This window comes from Mixophyes fleayi, chromosome 2 (genome assembly GCF_038048845.1).
Source record: "Mixophyes fleayi isolate aMixFle1 chromosome 2, aMixFle1.hap1, whole genome shotgun sequence".
Taxonomy (NCBI): Eukaryota; Metazoa; Chordata; class Amphibia; order Anura; family Limnodynastidae; genus Mixophyes; species Mixophyes fleayi.
This window is the reverse complement of record NC_134403.1, coordinates 86,083,587-86,101,536: the sequence shown is the minus strand read 5'-3', so window position 1 is coordinate 86,101,536 and position 17,950 is coordinate 86,083,587. Positions and strand designations below refer to the sequence as shown.

General features: G+C 39.9%; 1 protein-coding gene across 1 annotated transcript in view; it reads right to left on the bottom strand.

Moving 5' to 3' along the window:
- GLS2 (glutaminase 2) overlaps positions 1 to 17,410 on the bottom strand; it is a 64,334-nt gene extending 46,924 nt beyond the window's left edge. Inside the window, exons 1-2 of the mRNA XM_075199519.1 lie at positions 16,767 to 17,410; positions 1,602 to 1,689 (exon numbers count right to left, since the gene is read on the bottom strand). Of these exons, the coding sequence (XP_075055620.1) occupies positions 1,602 to 1,689; positions 16,767 to 16,918 (240 nt within the window). The 5' untranslated portion in view covers positions 16,919 to 17,410. The remainder of the gene's footprint in view (positions 1 to 1,601; positions 1,690 to 16,766) is intronic.
- Between the last annotated feature and the right edge of the window lie 540 nt (positions 17,411 to 17,950).

Here is a 17,950-nt window from a genome sequence, read left to right as displayed (position 1 = left end):
GCTAGACAAGATTTTAGTGCCTTACGCCATACAAGGCCCTCTATACCTCCATGGTGAACAGTGTCCCTCAACTGTACTAAGTGAAAGACAGTTTGCGGTAAGTACAAAAATCCTGTTTTCAGCAATGTTAGTAATAACCCTTATTAGATGTTTAATAAATCACTAATGTTAAAGATATGTGACTTTACGGGGCATATTCATTTCTTGGCGTCATAACCAAAAATCTCGCGGCACGTGCACTATTACCGTGTAAATATCGTAATTACGGTAGTTTTCTCGCAGGATTTTAGCTCGCTGCTCCCTGAGCCGCGAGCTGAAATCCAGCTTACTATTACCGTAATAACGGTAATAGTTTTAACGCCGCGGGGAATTGAATATGCCCCTACAACTGCTAACAAACATATCTAAATAATTACTGGTACAGGATGCTATCTCTCCTAATTAACAAAGTACAGTATCGGACTGCGGTATGCATGTTCCCTCAGTAAATGCTGTTACAAGGGTACACCATATATTTTTTTATGTAGCACACATATTAAATACGATAGATACAGAATAATTTACATATTTGGTTAATGAGTTTGTGATATTGGTGGGCTGTCACCTTCAACATGCATTCCTTGTAATACATATGTGATAGTTACCTGCGCACAGGCTTGGGGCCACCATAGAGTCCTCAGTTGACCTATGGACGGCCTGAAGACCAGATACAGTCCTCAGAGGTTTTATTCCCACCATCCCTGACAAACTACGTAGACTTTATTGTTTGACCTGATTTTTTTATTTAGGAATATATGGCTCGCAAGCATAAAGTTGTAATGTACATGCAGTCCTTTCAGATAATTACTTAGTTGGCACTGTCTAGAATAGCCTATGATTTTCACCAGCTTAATATGTCAATTAGTATTCATTACAGAAGTTTTTTTGTATTTAGTATATACTCAATCACTTTATAATTTCATATATGAATAATTCAATGGCTAAGGAGGAATTTATGACTCAGATACCCATTAAACCTATAAGCAATAGTGAAATTCAAATAAATTAGGTCTTATTACCTTTTGATCAAGTTCAAACTATGGAAAGACAACCCATAGCTCTCCAGCTGGTGCTGGATGACAACACCCAGCAAATCACCCTCACCTACTGGCTCACAACTGGTTGGTGAGACGTCCATGCATAGACCAAAACCTGACACAACATGGAAATCCTGTAAGCAAGGATTTATTTTTTTATTTTCTTATCTGGGGGGTGAGGGTGGTAGGTGCCTTCCATTTGCCTGGAATGGTAATAACCAAATAACGGTGGACTGTGCAGAGGCGGAACTAGCGAACTGTGGGCCACGATGCAGGGAGGAGGGAACCAGGGCCCCGACCCTGTGCATCTGCCATGCAGCGGGCCCCATTATTTCAATGTGCCGTGGCAATGGTAGTTCCGCCACTGGGGCTGTGTGTGATGTGCTGGTTCCCATGTTTGCATGTTGTTCTTGGCGGTCTGTCAGACTCCAGCCTCTGTTCCAGCAGCTATTCAGAGAAATGTGCCAGTTCTACCTTCTTTACCCCTCATCCACACATGCTAGAAACCCACATATTGCGTCTTACATTAATAAACTTGTTGACTGGAAGTTGCTCCTGTCCTTCAGAAATTGTGTAGAAGAGAAGCTTTATGAGGTGCTTGCTGCTGGCAATTCTGAAATGAAAGGGAGACAGAAGAAAGTTTCAGACCTACAGATCTCATGGTAACGCAGTGTTTGTCTCAACAGCCAGTCAAGTACATTAAGCACTTCAAAGAAGTCTGTTCCATCATTCTACAGCCAAGAAGTGTCAGCTGTCATTCGAGGTTAATGTCCATATTAAACAAATAATGCTAATTCCCAGTACTATAAAGTGCTTTTATACACTCATATAAACTGCACTATAAATATTATACTACATGAAGGGACAAATAAAACAAAATATGATGGTAAAAGCACCTAACATGGAAGTTAACAGATATTGTGCCTGATTCATTAAGGGAAGTAAGGCAAAAAAGGAGTAAATTGTCTCCTGGACAAACCATGTTACAATGCAAGGGGTGCAAATTAGTTTATTATTTTGCACATAAGCTAAATACTGGCTGTTTTTTCATGTAGAACACAAATACTTGATAGCTTAATTTTTACACTGAAACTTAAAGTTGATCTAGGACATCTAGGATCTTGGGCAGCTCAGTGGCCTAGTGGTTAGCACTTCTGCCTCACAGCACTGGGGTCATGAGTTAGATTCCCGACCATGGCCTTATCTGTGTGGAGTTTGTATGTTCTCCCTGTGTTCGCGTGGGTTTCCTCCGGGTGCTCCGGTTTCTTCCCACACTCCTAAAACATACTAGTAGGTTAATTGGCTGCTATCAAAAATTGACCCTAGTCTCTGTCTGTCTGTCTCCCTGTCTGTCTATCTCCCTCTTTGTCTGTCTGTGTCTTTGTGAGTGTGTGTCTATATTAGGGAATTTAGACTGTAAGCTCCAATGGGGCAGGGACTGATGTGAGTGAGTTCTCTGTACAGCGCTGCGGAATTAGTGGCGCTATATAAATAGATGATGATGATGATGATGAAGGACATGCCCTACCCCAACTATAAATCTGTCACCACATTTTAAATGTACCTCCTCTCCAATGCAACATGGTTTTGCCCAGGTGCAGAGTTACTAATTATTTTTTTTGCCTTACTTTCCTTAATGAATCAGGCCCATTAAGTATAAAAAAAAACCTGAATCCCTTGACATGATTGTGTGATAATCGGAATCAGTTGTGAAAACATTTTATTTTGTAATCTGTCTTTATGCAAAAAGTGGTTCAGTTTGATGTACTCATTAAAATGTTGGAACCACTTTAGCAGTGTGAGAGCTCTGCTACTGTCTCTCAATGTATGGTGATAGTGTATACTGTTTCACTCTGTTTAGTGCATGGGACCATTTTAGACAATACAAAGACATTGTTTTAACTATCTGCTCCTGATCTTATCAGAAGAGTGAGTGGGGCTCAACCTCTTTAACGTTCACTGCTCCAGTCATTGGTTCACAGCTTTTGCATGTGGTGACACACGTTCCGCGTGATTCATTTTTGTGAAATGTGTTTTAAAATATTATAAAAAACAAGAGCATAATCATAAACAAATATATTCTCATTAAAAACCTGGACTGAATCTTTCATGTTTCAATAAAAATATAGTTGATGTAACACTGCTCTAATTTAAAGTTTAAGTAAGATATTTTGTGACATTAATGTGACACATGCAGACAAACCCGTCCTTTACATAGTGATGGGAATCACTGCTCTAGGTTAATAATAAAATCAGACAAGCTGCTAACTGCTGCAAAGCAATTGTGATAAAATAATAAGCATAGTAACTATTTATGTAATAAATATTGCATTTGAAAAAATATTTTACTGACCATACATGTCACTAAAATTCAACAGATGACCAGCAGACAAAACAAATGATAAATAGAGGGGGGAGGAATTTTACTCATATACAAACAGAAAAACAATCTACATTAATTAGGGGTCATATACTGAATGGGACAAAAGTAATGGGTCCCATCTATGCTTATATTTACTAAATTGCGGCTTTGAAAAAGTGGAGATGTTGTCTATAGCAACCAATTAGATTAATTTGTGTAATACATTCTACAAAAATGACAGCTAGAATCTTATTGGTTGCTATAGGCAACATCGCCACTTTTTCAAACCCACAGTTTAGTAAATATACCCCCTAGAGTTGGACGCAAATGAGGCTAGTTGTTGAGTTCACAGGACGTCTGTAGTGCATCAGAAAACCTCTCCTTCCACAATCACAACTTTACATCAACTATCTGCAGTTCTGATTAGCTGCTGAAACTTTTACATATATGCTTGTGATGTTATTAGAAGTTTTTTTTATATAGGCTAACTTGTAATTTAGGTTTAGTGGTCCTTTATGTAGCGCTTAAAGTACCAGCTTTGTTTAACCTTGTAGTTCTATTCTACATAAAAATTCTGCAGCTCACACTACAAATGCCAGGGGCCAAGTAGCCAATGTGTCTAAGGAATTTCTGCTTAACTTTTATTACTAATACTATTACATTACTATTTATGCCAATGGATGCACATCTTCTTTGACTCCTTAAAAGATCCCGCTGCATCCTAATTTGACTTACTGGCTCCTGACATATACACTATATTGTCAACCCATGCCATACTGTACAGTATGTCTGCTTTAATATAAAATGTAAGTAATATTACAGACAGGGCTGTAACTAGGGCTGTGCAGAAGTGGCGACTGCCCAGGGCGCAGTATCGGACTGGGGCATGAAGGGCCCACCGGGGGACTGCAACGCTAGGGGCCCACCAGAGGGGGTGTGGCCAGCCATCATAGAGGCGAGACCAGACACTAAAGGGAGAGTGGTCAGCCCACGAAGGACAGCTAGCACCATAGTGTAGTATATAAAGAATGTAGTGTGCTCATCCTTCTCTTTTAAAATGACAGGCTGACTGCGAACTTAGTTACTAACCTGCTCATGCTCCTCTGGGCGGTTGGATATCCGGAACTCCTATTCTCATCTGCCCTGCTCAAAGTGAAAAACACACTACCGCGCAGGTTCAGAGAGCCCAGACGCAACTCTCTGCACCTGTGTGGTAGTGTGTTTAACGGGAGTGTTTGGCAAAAACGGGGAGGGGGGGGGGGAGTTGCGTCTACCCCTATTGTTGCAAGAGCAGCATTAACACAGGTTATCCCTCTCTACGAACTAATAATATACTGAAAGTTAAGCGCTTATTGACTTATGTATTATTCCAAGTGTAATGCTAATAATAAAATTTGTATTCTTTTATCTTGAATACAATTCGTATTTTTCTATATCTTGTATTAGGCTGTGAGCAAGAGGCTCGGTTCAATTAGTGGGATAACATTTAATGTTAGTTTTATCACAATTTATTGAATCCTGGTTAAAATACATAAAAATACATTAATATAGACAAATAAAATACTCCAATTAAACCACAGTATTTATATTATGAGGCATTGATTTCTATATACATACATATGGTATGGCATCCATTGAACATACATAAAAAAATCAGACAAACCTAGGTATATAGACCTGGACTAGTCTAGCTACTGGGAGGCAAATGGCAGTGGGTATAAATGCTGCATTGATCCAGATATAACACAGTCACTGATATCTCAATAAAATAATGTTCATAGCATACAAGTCCAGTAGATGGGAATTGGTATTTCTTTAGGTCTCTGCTAGTGCAATATAAATATTCAGATCACTGTCCACATATATCACATGGTTATTGCTGCGATGCTTTCAAATTTAACTTTGTTTACTTGCAGTTTCGATGTATATAGAGATGGTGGCCGAGTACCCAGTGTGCTGAAATCAGAGGATGTTTCTCGTGGTCCGTGCTTGTTACTGTTGGAGAGGAAGGTGCCTGCGTTCCACTGTAGAACGCATCTGTCCCTTCCTGTTCTCACGTATGTCCAAAAGATGAATTGTATGCAAGTCGGGAGTCAGCTGTTTTCTTAGCTCCTCCCTAACAATGGAGGGGGCGTGGCTATAATGTGGCGGGGCCTACCGGTGGATAGTCCTGCTGCCCTGCAGGCCAGTCCGAGCCTGCCAGGGCGCAATGCTGAAGGGGGGAGCAGTTTAGGAATATTTTCAGTTCATTTGGTTGAAATTGATAGCTGGGGGGTGGCATTGTTGTTTCTTACCCCGGGAGCTAACATTTTAAGTTACAGCTCTGATTACAGGGAGAAGATGTGGAGTTGTTGTAATCAGTTATTATTGCTTTAAAAATATGTGTTAGTGATGGTTTTGGAAAGTGGACATAAGCTAGAGTTATTGAGAGATACTGTAGACTAGTACATGGGAATGTAAAGACAAGGCAGATGATGTAACACACATTCGAGACAGGCTCACACACACAACAGCAGGTCAGTGGCAAACATTAGGCGCTCCTCTGAGAGTCAAGAAAAATGTCCCATGCATACCTAGGGCCCGATGCAGATTTGGCCGCAATTGCACCCCAAATCGCAGCGACAAATTGCGTTTACCTAAAAACCACAATTGCAGGCATATGCAAATCTGCATGATACGTGCTGGTCTGCACTAGTTGGAAATGTGCCTGGTTTCTGCCAGGCATACGTTACATACACTTTGCATATGCGTCCATGTTTAGAACCATTTCTTTAGTACGAAAAATATGTATTCGCTATTATTAGGCATCAATAAAACTTCATAGACCTCTCTAATACAGGAGAAACAACAATGCTTAAATGCGTATACAAAGGCATAATATATGCATGTGTAATGAAAAAAATCAGAGGAGCATTCCCAAACAGCCACCCACAACGGGACGTATTGCTGGCCTTGCCCACCCGCAAATAATATGGCTTGGACAGGTGTATATGCATCTGAGAGCTGTCTGCATCTGTTTGCAAACACATCCCTTATTGTACCTGACCTATATTACAACACCCCCTCTCCAGGCCGCCTCTCCAGGTGCAAAGGGCGTAAGTGATGGTATTGCACAAATCTGCATAGACGCATTTGTGTGTCACCACATTTCTGGGCATGTACAGAGCAATTTTAACGCAAGATACGCTATGCTTACTGGCATAGTACTCACTCTGCATCAACCCAATAATGATCATCAGGTGGCACAAATAAAGTTTGACATGGTTCAAGTTTAAGACATGTTCTCAGGGTATAGATTGGTAATCTTCAAAGTAAACTAAGAAACGTATAAATTACATCTAATACAGTAGTACTTACAATAAGGATTCACCCTTATTGCTAGGATACACCTACAGTCATAGCCAAAAGTTTTGAGTATGACACAAATATTCTTTTTCACAAAGTCTTCTGTCTCAGTTTTTATGATGGTGATTTTTATGATGGCAATTTGCATATACTCCAGAATGTCATGAAAAGTGAGCAGATGAATTGCAATTAATTTAAAAGTCCCTCTTTGCCATCACAATGAAAATGTATCCCAAAAACAACATTTCCACTGCATTTCAGCCCTGCCACAAAATGACCAGCTGACATCAGGTCAGTGATTGTCTCTTTAACACAGGTGAGAGTGTTGACGAGGACAAGGCTGGAGATCACTCCGTCATGCTGATTGAATTAGAATAACAGACTGGAAGCTCTAAAAGGAGGGTGGTGCTTGAAATCACTGTTCTTACTTTATTCCATGGTTATCTGCAAGGAAACACATGCAGTCATCATTGCATTGCACAAAAAGGGCTTCACAGGCAATGATATTGCTGCTAGTAAGATTTCACCTATATCAACCATTTATCAGTTAATCAAGAACTTCAAGAAAAGAGGTTCCATAGTTGTGAAGAAGGCATCAGGGCAACCAAGAATGTCCAGCAAGCGCCAGGACCATCTCCTAAAGTTGATTCAGCTGTGGGATCGGGGCACCACCAGTGCAAAGCTTGCTCAGGAATGGCAGCAGGCAGGTGTGAGTGTATATGCACGCACAGATAGGTGAAGACTTTTGGACGATGGACTGGTGTCAAGAAGCCCAGCAAAAAAGCCCATTCTCTCCTGGAAAAACATCAGGGACAGACTGATATTCTACAAAAGGTACAGTGATTGGACTGCTGAGGACTGGGGTAAAGTCATTTTCTCTGACAAATCCCCTTTCAGATTGTTTGGGGCCTCTGGAAAATGCTTGTCCGGAGAAGGAAAGGTGAGCGCTACCATCAGTCGTGTGTCATGCCAACAGTAAAGCATCCTGAGACCATTCATGTGTGGGGTTGCATCTCATCCAAGGAAGTGGGCTCACTCACAATTTTGCCTAAGAACATAGCCATGAATAAAGAATGGTACCAAAACATCCTCCAAGAGCAACTTCTCCCAACCATCCAAGAACAGTTTGGTGATGAGCAATGCCTTTTCCAGCATGATGGAGCACCTTTCCATAAGGCAAAAGTGATAACTAAGTGGCTCGGGGATCAAAACCTCAAATTTTTGGGTCCATGGCCAGCAAACTCTCTAGACCTTAATCCCATCGAGAACTTGTGGTCAATCCTCAAGAGGCGGGTGGACAAAAAAAAACCCCACAAACTCTGACAAACTCAAAGCACTGATTAGGCAAGAATGGGCGGCCGTCAGTCAGTATGTGGCCCAGAAGTTGATTGACAGCATGCCAGGGCGAAATGCAGAGGTCTTCGAAAAGAAGGGTCAACACTGCAAATATTGACTCTTTGCATAAACTTAATTTAATTGTCAATAAGTCAAGCCAAGTCTTTGACACATATGAAATGCTTGTATTTTATTTCAGTACATCATAGCAACACCTGACAAAAAGGTCTAAAAACACTGAAACAGCAAACTTTGTAAAAACTAATACTTGTGTCATTCTCAAAACGTTTGATCATGACTGTAGTTTATTAGGGAGATTTTTGTATTGAAACTTTTTCTGTACTATTAACAATACAATAACACTATAGTATATCTGTGTTTGACTATAGCATTCACCCATTCATCTCTTGTTTTAGAGTGTTCCAGGCTGCATCCTATCCATTTCTGGGAATATTAACACAGTTATTCATTCAACTAAAAATCTACTCCTAAAAGTAATAATTAAACAGAAATCATTCATGTTGCCAAAGATTTGTTTAGAACAAAATGTTCGTCAATCCTTGTTCTTGTGTTACATGAAGACTGCCACTCTCTCTATTCTTAAAATTTTCCTTTAATTAAATTGCCTTTTTAAATCTGTCTGGCAATATTGAAGAACATCATTGATTTTACAGAATTGCACTTTGATACATTTACCCCTTTATCTTTTAAAATGACTGCACTATTATATTCTATTGTCCTATTATGGTCTATTGTATGGTCCATATCCATTCTCTGATCAATTCCTACCTTGACTACTGCAACCTCCTCCTAACTGGACTCCCCCACTCCCGTCTTACTCCTCATCAGTCCATATTCAATGCTGTAGCAAGACTAATCTTCCTCTCTCACCGTTCTACTTCTGTCTCCCCTCTCTGTCAAGCTCTCCACTGGCTCCCCCTCCACTTTAGAATCCCCTTCAACCTCCTCTCTCTCTCCTACAAGGCCCTCTCTAACTCCATAACTCCTTAGCTCTCCAACCTCATCTCTATTCATACACCCTCTCGTCCTCTATAGTCAGCCAATGATTGCCACCTAACCTCTCATCTGGTTACCACATCTCACTCCCGCTTTCAAGATTTCTTCTGTGCTGCCCCCTTCTATGGAGCGACCTCCCTCGTTCTATCAGGTTTTCACCTAGTCTGCAAACCTTCAACCGATCCCTCAAAATGCACCTATTCAGGATCGCCTCCCTTAACATCTTACCTCCCCTGCTCTACTCCCTTTCTTTATCCTTCCTCACTTATAATTTTCACCTCACCCTCTTTCCTTCTCCCCTCGTCATTTCACCAGCCCTTTGTCTACTCTCCCTTCAGATTTCCAGTCCCTTCACTACTCTAGTTCCCCTATCTACTCTTCTTTCAGATTTCTAGTCCCCTCACCCCGATTTCCCCTGTATATCCTGTTAGCCTGCCCTCTCCTCTAGATTGTAAGCTCCCACAAGCAGGGCCCTCTATTCCTTGTGTCCTCCTCCTCCTGTCACCTTCCTGTTGCTTCTGGCACCCCAACTTCATTCCTCAACCTCGACTCTGGGCTCCTGCCTCAATCTCCTGCTCTCTCTTCCCCTCTACTACTGGCTCTGGTCCTGCTAGTTGCACCCACACTCCTGGATCCAGGCCCATCCTACTCTAGTCCACTCCCCACCTCCCTTCCTTCCTTCCTTTTTCTGGCTCTCAAGCATTTATTTATTCATTTATACCTCTCTGCCCGGTCTACCTGCCCCCAGACGAATTGTCAATTCAATTGCACTTTGTTTTGTCTTTGTACTTCCCTGTATGCCGTGCTCTGTGTCCTGCTATGCATTATGCCCTAAATAAAAGATAACAATAATATTGCTTAATATAATTCTTATATATCCAAGGATAATTAAGTGTCCATGAAAGATATTTCTACAGCTGAGACCCAGGAAGACCCCTGAGGTTTAGCATCTAGAGAAGTTATTATCAAGGGCTATTATGTCATCCTACTTCCGTACTTAAGATAGATAAAAACCTTTGCTACTCTACATCTTGATAGGCCATGTACATTGGCTGCACTAACTGTTTTACTAATTCTTTATACTTCATCTTCGCTAATCTCTATCCAATATCTGGAAAACAATGGGGATACAGAATGTTGGCACATATCTAATCATGAACGTGAAATTTAAATTAAGAAATTTTAAAATATTTTTAAAGATTTCAGATATACAGTTTGCTGATTTTTAGGCTCTGTGCTGAGTAATTATATTAAGTATATCCTTACAGTGCCAGTCATTCTCCTGTTTAAAATTGCTATATACACATAAGTGGACTGAAGATAAAAAGGGTAATTTACTAAGACCAAATATATGCAACTGAGCAGCACATTTTACTATGTACAATATCCTTATTAGATGCTCTGAGCATGTACACTTTTGAGAACTGTCTTCATGCAAACGCTTTGTAAATAATTAGCAAAATTGTCCCAGATGCAAATGCACAAGTCCTGACTTTTGGACAACCCTTTAATTACATTACTTTCCTTTTCTCTCCTAACATACTGCTTGTTGGAGACTCATTGACGTATTAAGTCATGTCAGTGAGAGCACATCAGTGTATTAATTTCATGATTCTATTTTATAATGTCTCCATTACATTGATAGATTTATACCTATGAGTGTACTTTCCTGTATAATTCACACCAGGTTGGTGGACTGTCATGAGCCGCGGCGGTACTCACAGCTTCCTGCGCCCCCTGGCGTCCCGGCCATCACCTTGATGACCGGGACGTCATTTCCGGATCCTGCCCGACCGTTGCCTTGTTGTTGTTCTGCACTGCGTCCCGGCAGTGGAGGAAGCCGGGCGTGCACGCGCAGTGTGGAAAAACCTGTGGCTTGATTAAACAAGCCTTGTACTGGTCTGTGGGCTAATTAATGTTTGTATTATTAATTATGCAGGGGGCCATGAGTGGTTCAGAGCTAGGCTCTGATTGGTGGCCACTAGTATTTAAGGCAGTGAGGTCTGCAGCCTCACTGCCGGTTTTATAGCGTATCTGTCCCAGTCCTGCTGACCTGCTCCTGTTCACTTGTCCTGTCCTGTGGATACTCTGTTTGATTCCCTGTGTATGACTTTTGCTTGAATTATTGGACTCTGCCTGTTTTGCTCGTGACCCTGACCCTTCTTGCCTGTACCTTGGACCTTGCTACCGTGCCTGTGACCCCGACCTTGGCTATCGTATTGACTACCCGCTGCCTTCTACCAGTCTCCTGGTCCGCCGCTGTGGTTCTGTATTTCCAACCCACACTACTCTTGGAGCTAAGTCCTGGGGGCATCTGAGTACCGGTGAGCGCGTCAAGCTCTAAGAGAAAGGCGGCTGCTATAGGCGAAGACCTCCTCATTTGGTTCTGTGGGTTGGGGATCAGGGCCAGCAGCCTAACATGGACAAAAGGCTTTGTAGCCATCAGTTAAACCGGTAATGCCCCCTAAATATGCATTTTCCACCCCTTGACGTGATAAGTCCTGCACCTTTCCATACAAATTAGTGTAAGAGCTCAAAAATAGGTGCATGACTTCATAAAATTAATATTCTGGACATTTTTGCAGCTTCATAAATTACCTTTAAGTCAAGATGGCAATGAGTACAATTTACTGCTATATCTGCCTTGCACTTCGTCTTGTAAAACACGTATATACTATAAAGGATGTGTAAACAGTTTTCTAGTCACTGGTTTTTCTTGTCTTCTAAACAGGAAATGCCTCCACTCTTCTTTTGTCCTGTTGTGGATGATGAGTTCATACACCAAGGTTTATGGTAAAACTTCTATGATTTTGAGTTCAGACGCAGTAGTTGCTTCTATGTATATAGCCTGTGCCTAGGATGGCAGAACTGCTTGGGTGGCAAGCTGCCAAGTGTTTCATCATTATACCACATTTTCTTATGTATGCCTACCAGCATTAAAAATATATAATTTTAAGGTACTGGCAGAATAAACACATAACTGCTTATAAATAAATACATTGGGGAGGTTGAGGACAGGAAGTTTTATGGGGATAGAGAGGTGTCTTAGAAGAGAAAACATTCAATCCTGGCCTGCATATACTACAGTTGCTAATAGCATAATTCCCAACATTTAAAGAGGTTGCTTGCAAGCTTAGTGTATTTGCAGTATTTTACATTCATTTAGAAGTGTTTAATATGAAAGTAATATGAACTGCGCTCCATTTATTGTAAAGCACTCACAATCATGGAGCGCCCTATGAGCTATGTACAGTTATGTAGGATCCTCTCAATTAATATTAAACCTGCTATTATTCAACTCTAAAACATATGTGAAATTTTTCAGAATAATGTTAAATCCTTATTTGGATTTTTCTAAATTTATAAATAAATCTATAAGGAAACCTCTAAATATAAAACCTTCAACTTTGTCACAATCACCACAAGCAAATAGGTTTATCAGATTAATTTAAAGCTTCAATTTCATTAGCGCTTAACTTTCTAGTTTCAGAATACAGGACAACCAAATAGCTCAAAATGAGTCTAACTTATGAAACTAAAATTAGTTAAAAAAATGAGTCTTAACATCTCCTCCAGTGGTCGAAGAGGAAATTTAGTAGTGGCGGTATGTAAAATGTAAGTGAATGTAATTTGATGGTTTTACAATGAAGGTAGTAAGAGAAGTGGCGGTATGGCATACCACCGTATACACCCCAACTTAGACCACTGATCTCCACCAAATAAATTAGCACTTACTTTCCATTCGTGTTATGCAGTTACACAGTCCATACATGAAGAATTCCACCACCATACCGCGTAAATACCGGTAGTACGGTACTTTTCTCACTGGATTTATACCGGTAATAGTTTTTCGGCGGCGGGAACCACCGAGAATTGAATATGCCCCTTATTGAAGATGCCCCTAAGGGGCATATTCAATTCTCGGCGGTTCCCAGTATTACTGTAATAGTAAGCCGGATTTCAGCTGAAATCCAGCGAGAAAAGTACCGTAATACCGGTATTTACGTGCACTATTACCGTAATGATGGTAATAGTGCGTGCGGCACGTTCATTTTGGCTATAACGCCAACAATTGAATATGCCCCTTAGAGGGACACTAACTGCATCTTTTTCTCTTTGTCTGGGGGTGACTCGATTCAGCGCGTATCTTATAGATGCTGAATGACATAGAATGTAGTGTCAGGCAACTCTTGCTGAATTGATCCCTGTGTGTTCTGTGCTGGAAGGTAAAGGTAAAATTGTTTGTTTTGTATGTTTTATGATTGGGTAAAGTAATTTCTGTGGCTGACAGCCATGACTGATCCTGGTGATCACTCCTGATTTCTCCACCCCCATCCCCCCTTTACTTTTCAGCCGTCCTCCTTACTCTAACAAATGTCTAAAAGAATGTAAAGTATTTCTAACTGCAGTAGGGAGGGGGGACTTTTTAGCTCATTCATTACAGAAGTCCATTAAATCAATAAAAGCTCTGGAATTATGTGGTCCGTGTGCTATCCTTATCTAAAGCTTATGTTGTTATATACAGTATACCTTCAATTAAAAATAGGTCTGACCATCTGCACCTATTCACTAAACATACATGTCACAATTTGTAGCTAGTGTTCAGAATTTCCAGTTTGGATTTTATCACTAGTACATTAGGATATGGGCTTCAGTGGGACATATGGGAGGCCGATTGCTTGAAATTTGCCATTGTGTCACTCCCTTTACTACCTCTCATTACATCTAAATGGGAAATTCTTATATCCTGTCGCATAATAATAATAAAAATAGTATTATTATTAAAGAGTCACTTGCTTATCTCAGAAGACAAACTACAAATGATACCTAGGTGATAAAAGGTTCCATGTTATTGTAATAAGGCTAGTATCACAAAGACATGTTTCACCATCCAGAAAACACGGTGCTCTGACACTGCATACATTGTTATCTTCAAACCTGATGTGCGCAGTGTTTTCCTGTTGAAAGTGGTATCACTAAAGGAGCTTAAGAGCACCGCGTATTAAGAGACAGATGTGGAATTGTGCTTTAACGCTGAACGATTCTGCTGCCATTGCATAGCCCGTTAAGTTAAATGAGGGTTTTATTTCTTATTTTCTTTCTGAAACTTATTTGTACACCTCATTTTTTATGTCTTGTTATTAACTGTTTTGTACTTAAGCCTTGGAAACATTTTTTGGATTAAATACATTTAATGTAGCATATTCTCTGTGATTTTTTGTGAATTTATGAAGCCAAGTGAGCCTCACGCTACATCTGTATGTGATTTAAGTGGTTTTGGTGAACACAAGGACTCCATAGTAAATCCTTCTTGGTGGCAGAAAAGGTGTATTCATTGGTAAGTGACTAAGTCACAGCCAGCTGTTTCAGATTGCTGTATCTGAGGTAGGCTAGGCGTTTGTGACAAACTTTTTTCCATGTACAAAGTTAACATTAAACATCAATGCATTAGTACGTATTACTTGCAATACAATGGGTAACCGAATGAATGAATTTGCAGCCTCTGTGGCCTGAGCACAGATGATTGACAGTCACTTGTAGAACATACACACGTGGCTGTACAATCAATCACTCGCAGTTCTACACTCTCCAGCCATGTGTGTTTTTCTGCTAGTAACCAACAGTTACTGATTCATGAAGTGACTGCGGTCATTTGTTTTCACAAAGCACAGTACGCATGCACTCATTAATCTGACATGCATTGTATGACTTTGTCAAGGTGTCACCTGCTAGCAGAAAATGCAACATGTTTTTCTTACAACCGCAGCATGTGGAAGATTAACACAATCACTTGGCATTAGAAGAGAATTGCTTGCTCTATCTGTAAAGTGGAACCTAGACACAGATATTAATGGAACGTGTATACAGGAAAAGGTGTTGTAACCTTTAGCAGACAGACCTAAACTCAACAACAAAAAGAATACAATCTGATTGGTTGCTATTGGTAACTCCCCTTTTACTGTGCACCAGTTTATATGAATGTGCCTTAGAATGTTTCTCACTGTAGGCTGCATGTGATGGGATCAATGCATGGTCACCATGGTGTATATTTGGCACAAAGGGGTTAACATGTAAAACTTCATTATTATTGGAATATTTAGTGCATTCCTCTCCATTCAGTTTGGTAGCAGCAACAATGAAAATGTAGTGACTTATGTTCATAGTATATTGTAAAATGCAGATAGACACAAGATCCCTGGATCCAGATAATCAGATAAGCCATAACAGCGCCTGTTTAGATAAAATAACAGATGTTTGTTGTATCTCAGATATCTTGTTTACCTCCCCTTCCCAGGAATGCCGTTTAATGCAAGAACTTTGAAACTGAAATTGTTTATATAATGCTGCGTTACATTAGTTTAATTTCCTTTCCAATATTCTATAACATATTTATTGTGCACTATTAACCTTAATGTAAATGTAAAAACAAATATTCCAACAAAATAAGTAAAACAAATAAATAATAATTCACTTATAGGATATAATTTCCATATAAGCTTTGAATATTTGCTGGAGTGAACTAATATTAACTAGTGCATGTTACAAAATGAAAGCAGTGGTTTGACTTGTCGCTATGGGTGATAGCACATATTTTGCACCTAGCACAATGTTATGATAGAAGGGAAAGTTAAGGCAAAATAAGTTGGTTTTACTAATACACCTTGTCAGGTACCTATAGAAACCGATAAGAACAGATAACATCAAAAAGCACAATGGCTAATATGCTATCTTTCTTTTAAACTACTATATCTGTCTCCTTGCCATTTGCCATGAATTGTATAAAACAGAAAAATAAAAATATATTTGAAAAGGAAATATTTATGGACCAAACTTTTATAGTATATATAGGCAATCTGTTATTAAAACAGAAAACTCAGGTTTACGTCAAAAAGAAACAGTACAGTACATAAAAAGTAAAAACCTATAATTCACTTTGCAATATCATATGCCATAAGCATCGAGGTGGGCAGCCTACTTTCACATCGAGAGACACTCCTTCAACACATGTGGCACATGAGACAGCGCGCACACACAGCCTAATCCGTAACACCACATGCAGTGAGATAATATACTTGGAAACTAAAAATGAGCAGAACTATACAAGACGGTGGACAAAGATGCTTGAACTATACTTTTATAAGCAATTTAACAGAAAATGGATGTATTAGAGCCCCTGTGACTTTTAAGCCATTAAATTTAACCTTGACTCCCAATCTGGACAGTTGTGTGTCACAACAATTACGTGCGATATTGAAAAGTCTTAAAAGTAGAAATGAATGTAAGATATTTAATAAGGAAGATATATTAACAATATTTTAACAAATAATCATGAAAGGAAATGTATAAGATTTGATTGCATTCTCTTATTTTTGTCATGAATTCAGTTTTATTCATCACAATATTTTAACAAAGTTGTGTCACAAATAAAGCGTGCCGTAACATGAGGAAGGTTAAGGAACCACTGTTATAACTACTACATTGATAATAATTTATTAAACAGAGAGCACCTGTTCACCAGGATCCCAAGGACCATGGTCATGAACGCATTCTACCATGTTATCAAGTCAAAAGTAACAACCATACTGGTATTATCACACTTTAATGTGCACGCAACAATATTTTTCACTTACGTCTCTTTGTTGTGTTCAAGTGCTCCTTCAGATGTTCCCGGCCGGTGTTCTCCAAAGTGACGGCGAAGGATGTGCTCTCTTCTAGAAGAGGAAGTGGGGATCCATGGGAGCATCCTGAAATCGCTCCATATTCTCCATCGCAGGAAGAGCATTTCTGTCTGGAGGAGCTGGAGAGAATGTTCAGCTACAATAAAGATAGTGGAAGACAAAAAGCCTAGAAGCAACTCAAAGACAATCCATGACACAGATACAGTAGACTGATATAGATAGAGTAGACTGATATCTGCAGGTTCAATTGTCCAGCAAGTACTTTAAGTAAGTTGGATCCAATTAGTGAGAAAAGTGTCTGTGGGAGATGTTCTGCACTCATTCACAGAGGTGTCTCGAGATCCAATATTCAATAGTATCTCCAAGTGCACAGCAATGATTAGCTAAGAAAGTGATGATAACTATTGGTCAATTGTCTTACAGGTCTGTGAGAAAGTTATTTCATTTAGCATTCACAAAATATGTACTCTGCATGACTATGGTCACAAGCCAGAAATCCTTGTCAGTAGCTACAGCCCTGCTGACATATGTCATCACTTGTAGAAGGTCTGTGACAGCACCCAAGAGACAGAGTCCCTTTAAGGAATCTCCGGCTGCTACACAGTATCTATTAACAGATAAATGGCAAGCCTCCTGCAAAGCCTCCTTAGCACCCAATCAGGCAGGACTGGAGGTGGGACCAAGCTATCTGAAGTTCAGCCATGGGCAGGTGGGAGGACATGTAAACTATCTGCTTTTTTTGCAAGTCCTACACACCCCCTGGATCTGTTTCATCATGTGCTTACACAGCCTCATTCACCTGTCTGTAGAGAACTTTCATCCTGCTCAGCTGTATCTATACATAAAACATACTTGCAGCTATGCTTCCAGCATAAAACATAAAGTAACACACTGCCGCATAGTGTACAAAACCCACCAGAGAGAATACAAACCTTGGTAATAATCAGCAAATTCCTTAATGTGTTTAGATTAGTGGAATTTGTATGATTGTCTGCAATAGATACAAAAATAATGCTGTACTAGAGATAAGCCTATATGACAGCAGTTTATAATTCCCGGCACACTGATATTTAAACAAAACACAGCCTGAGAAGCCATAGAGATCACAGTGTGTATCCAACAGCTGTGCTAGGTGA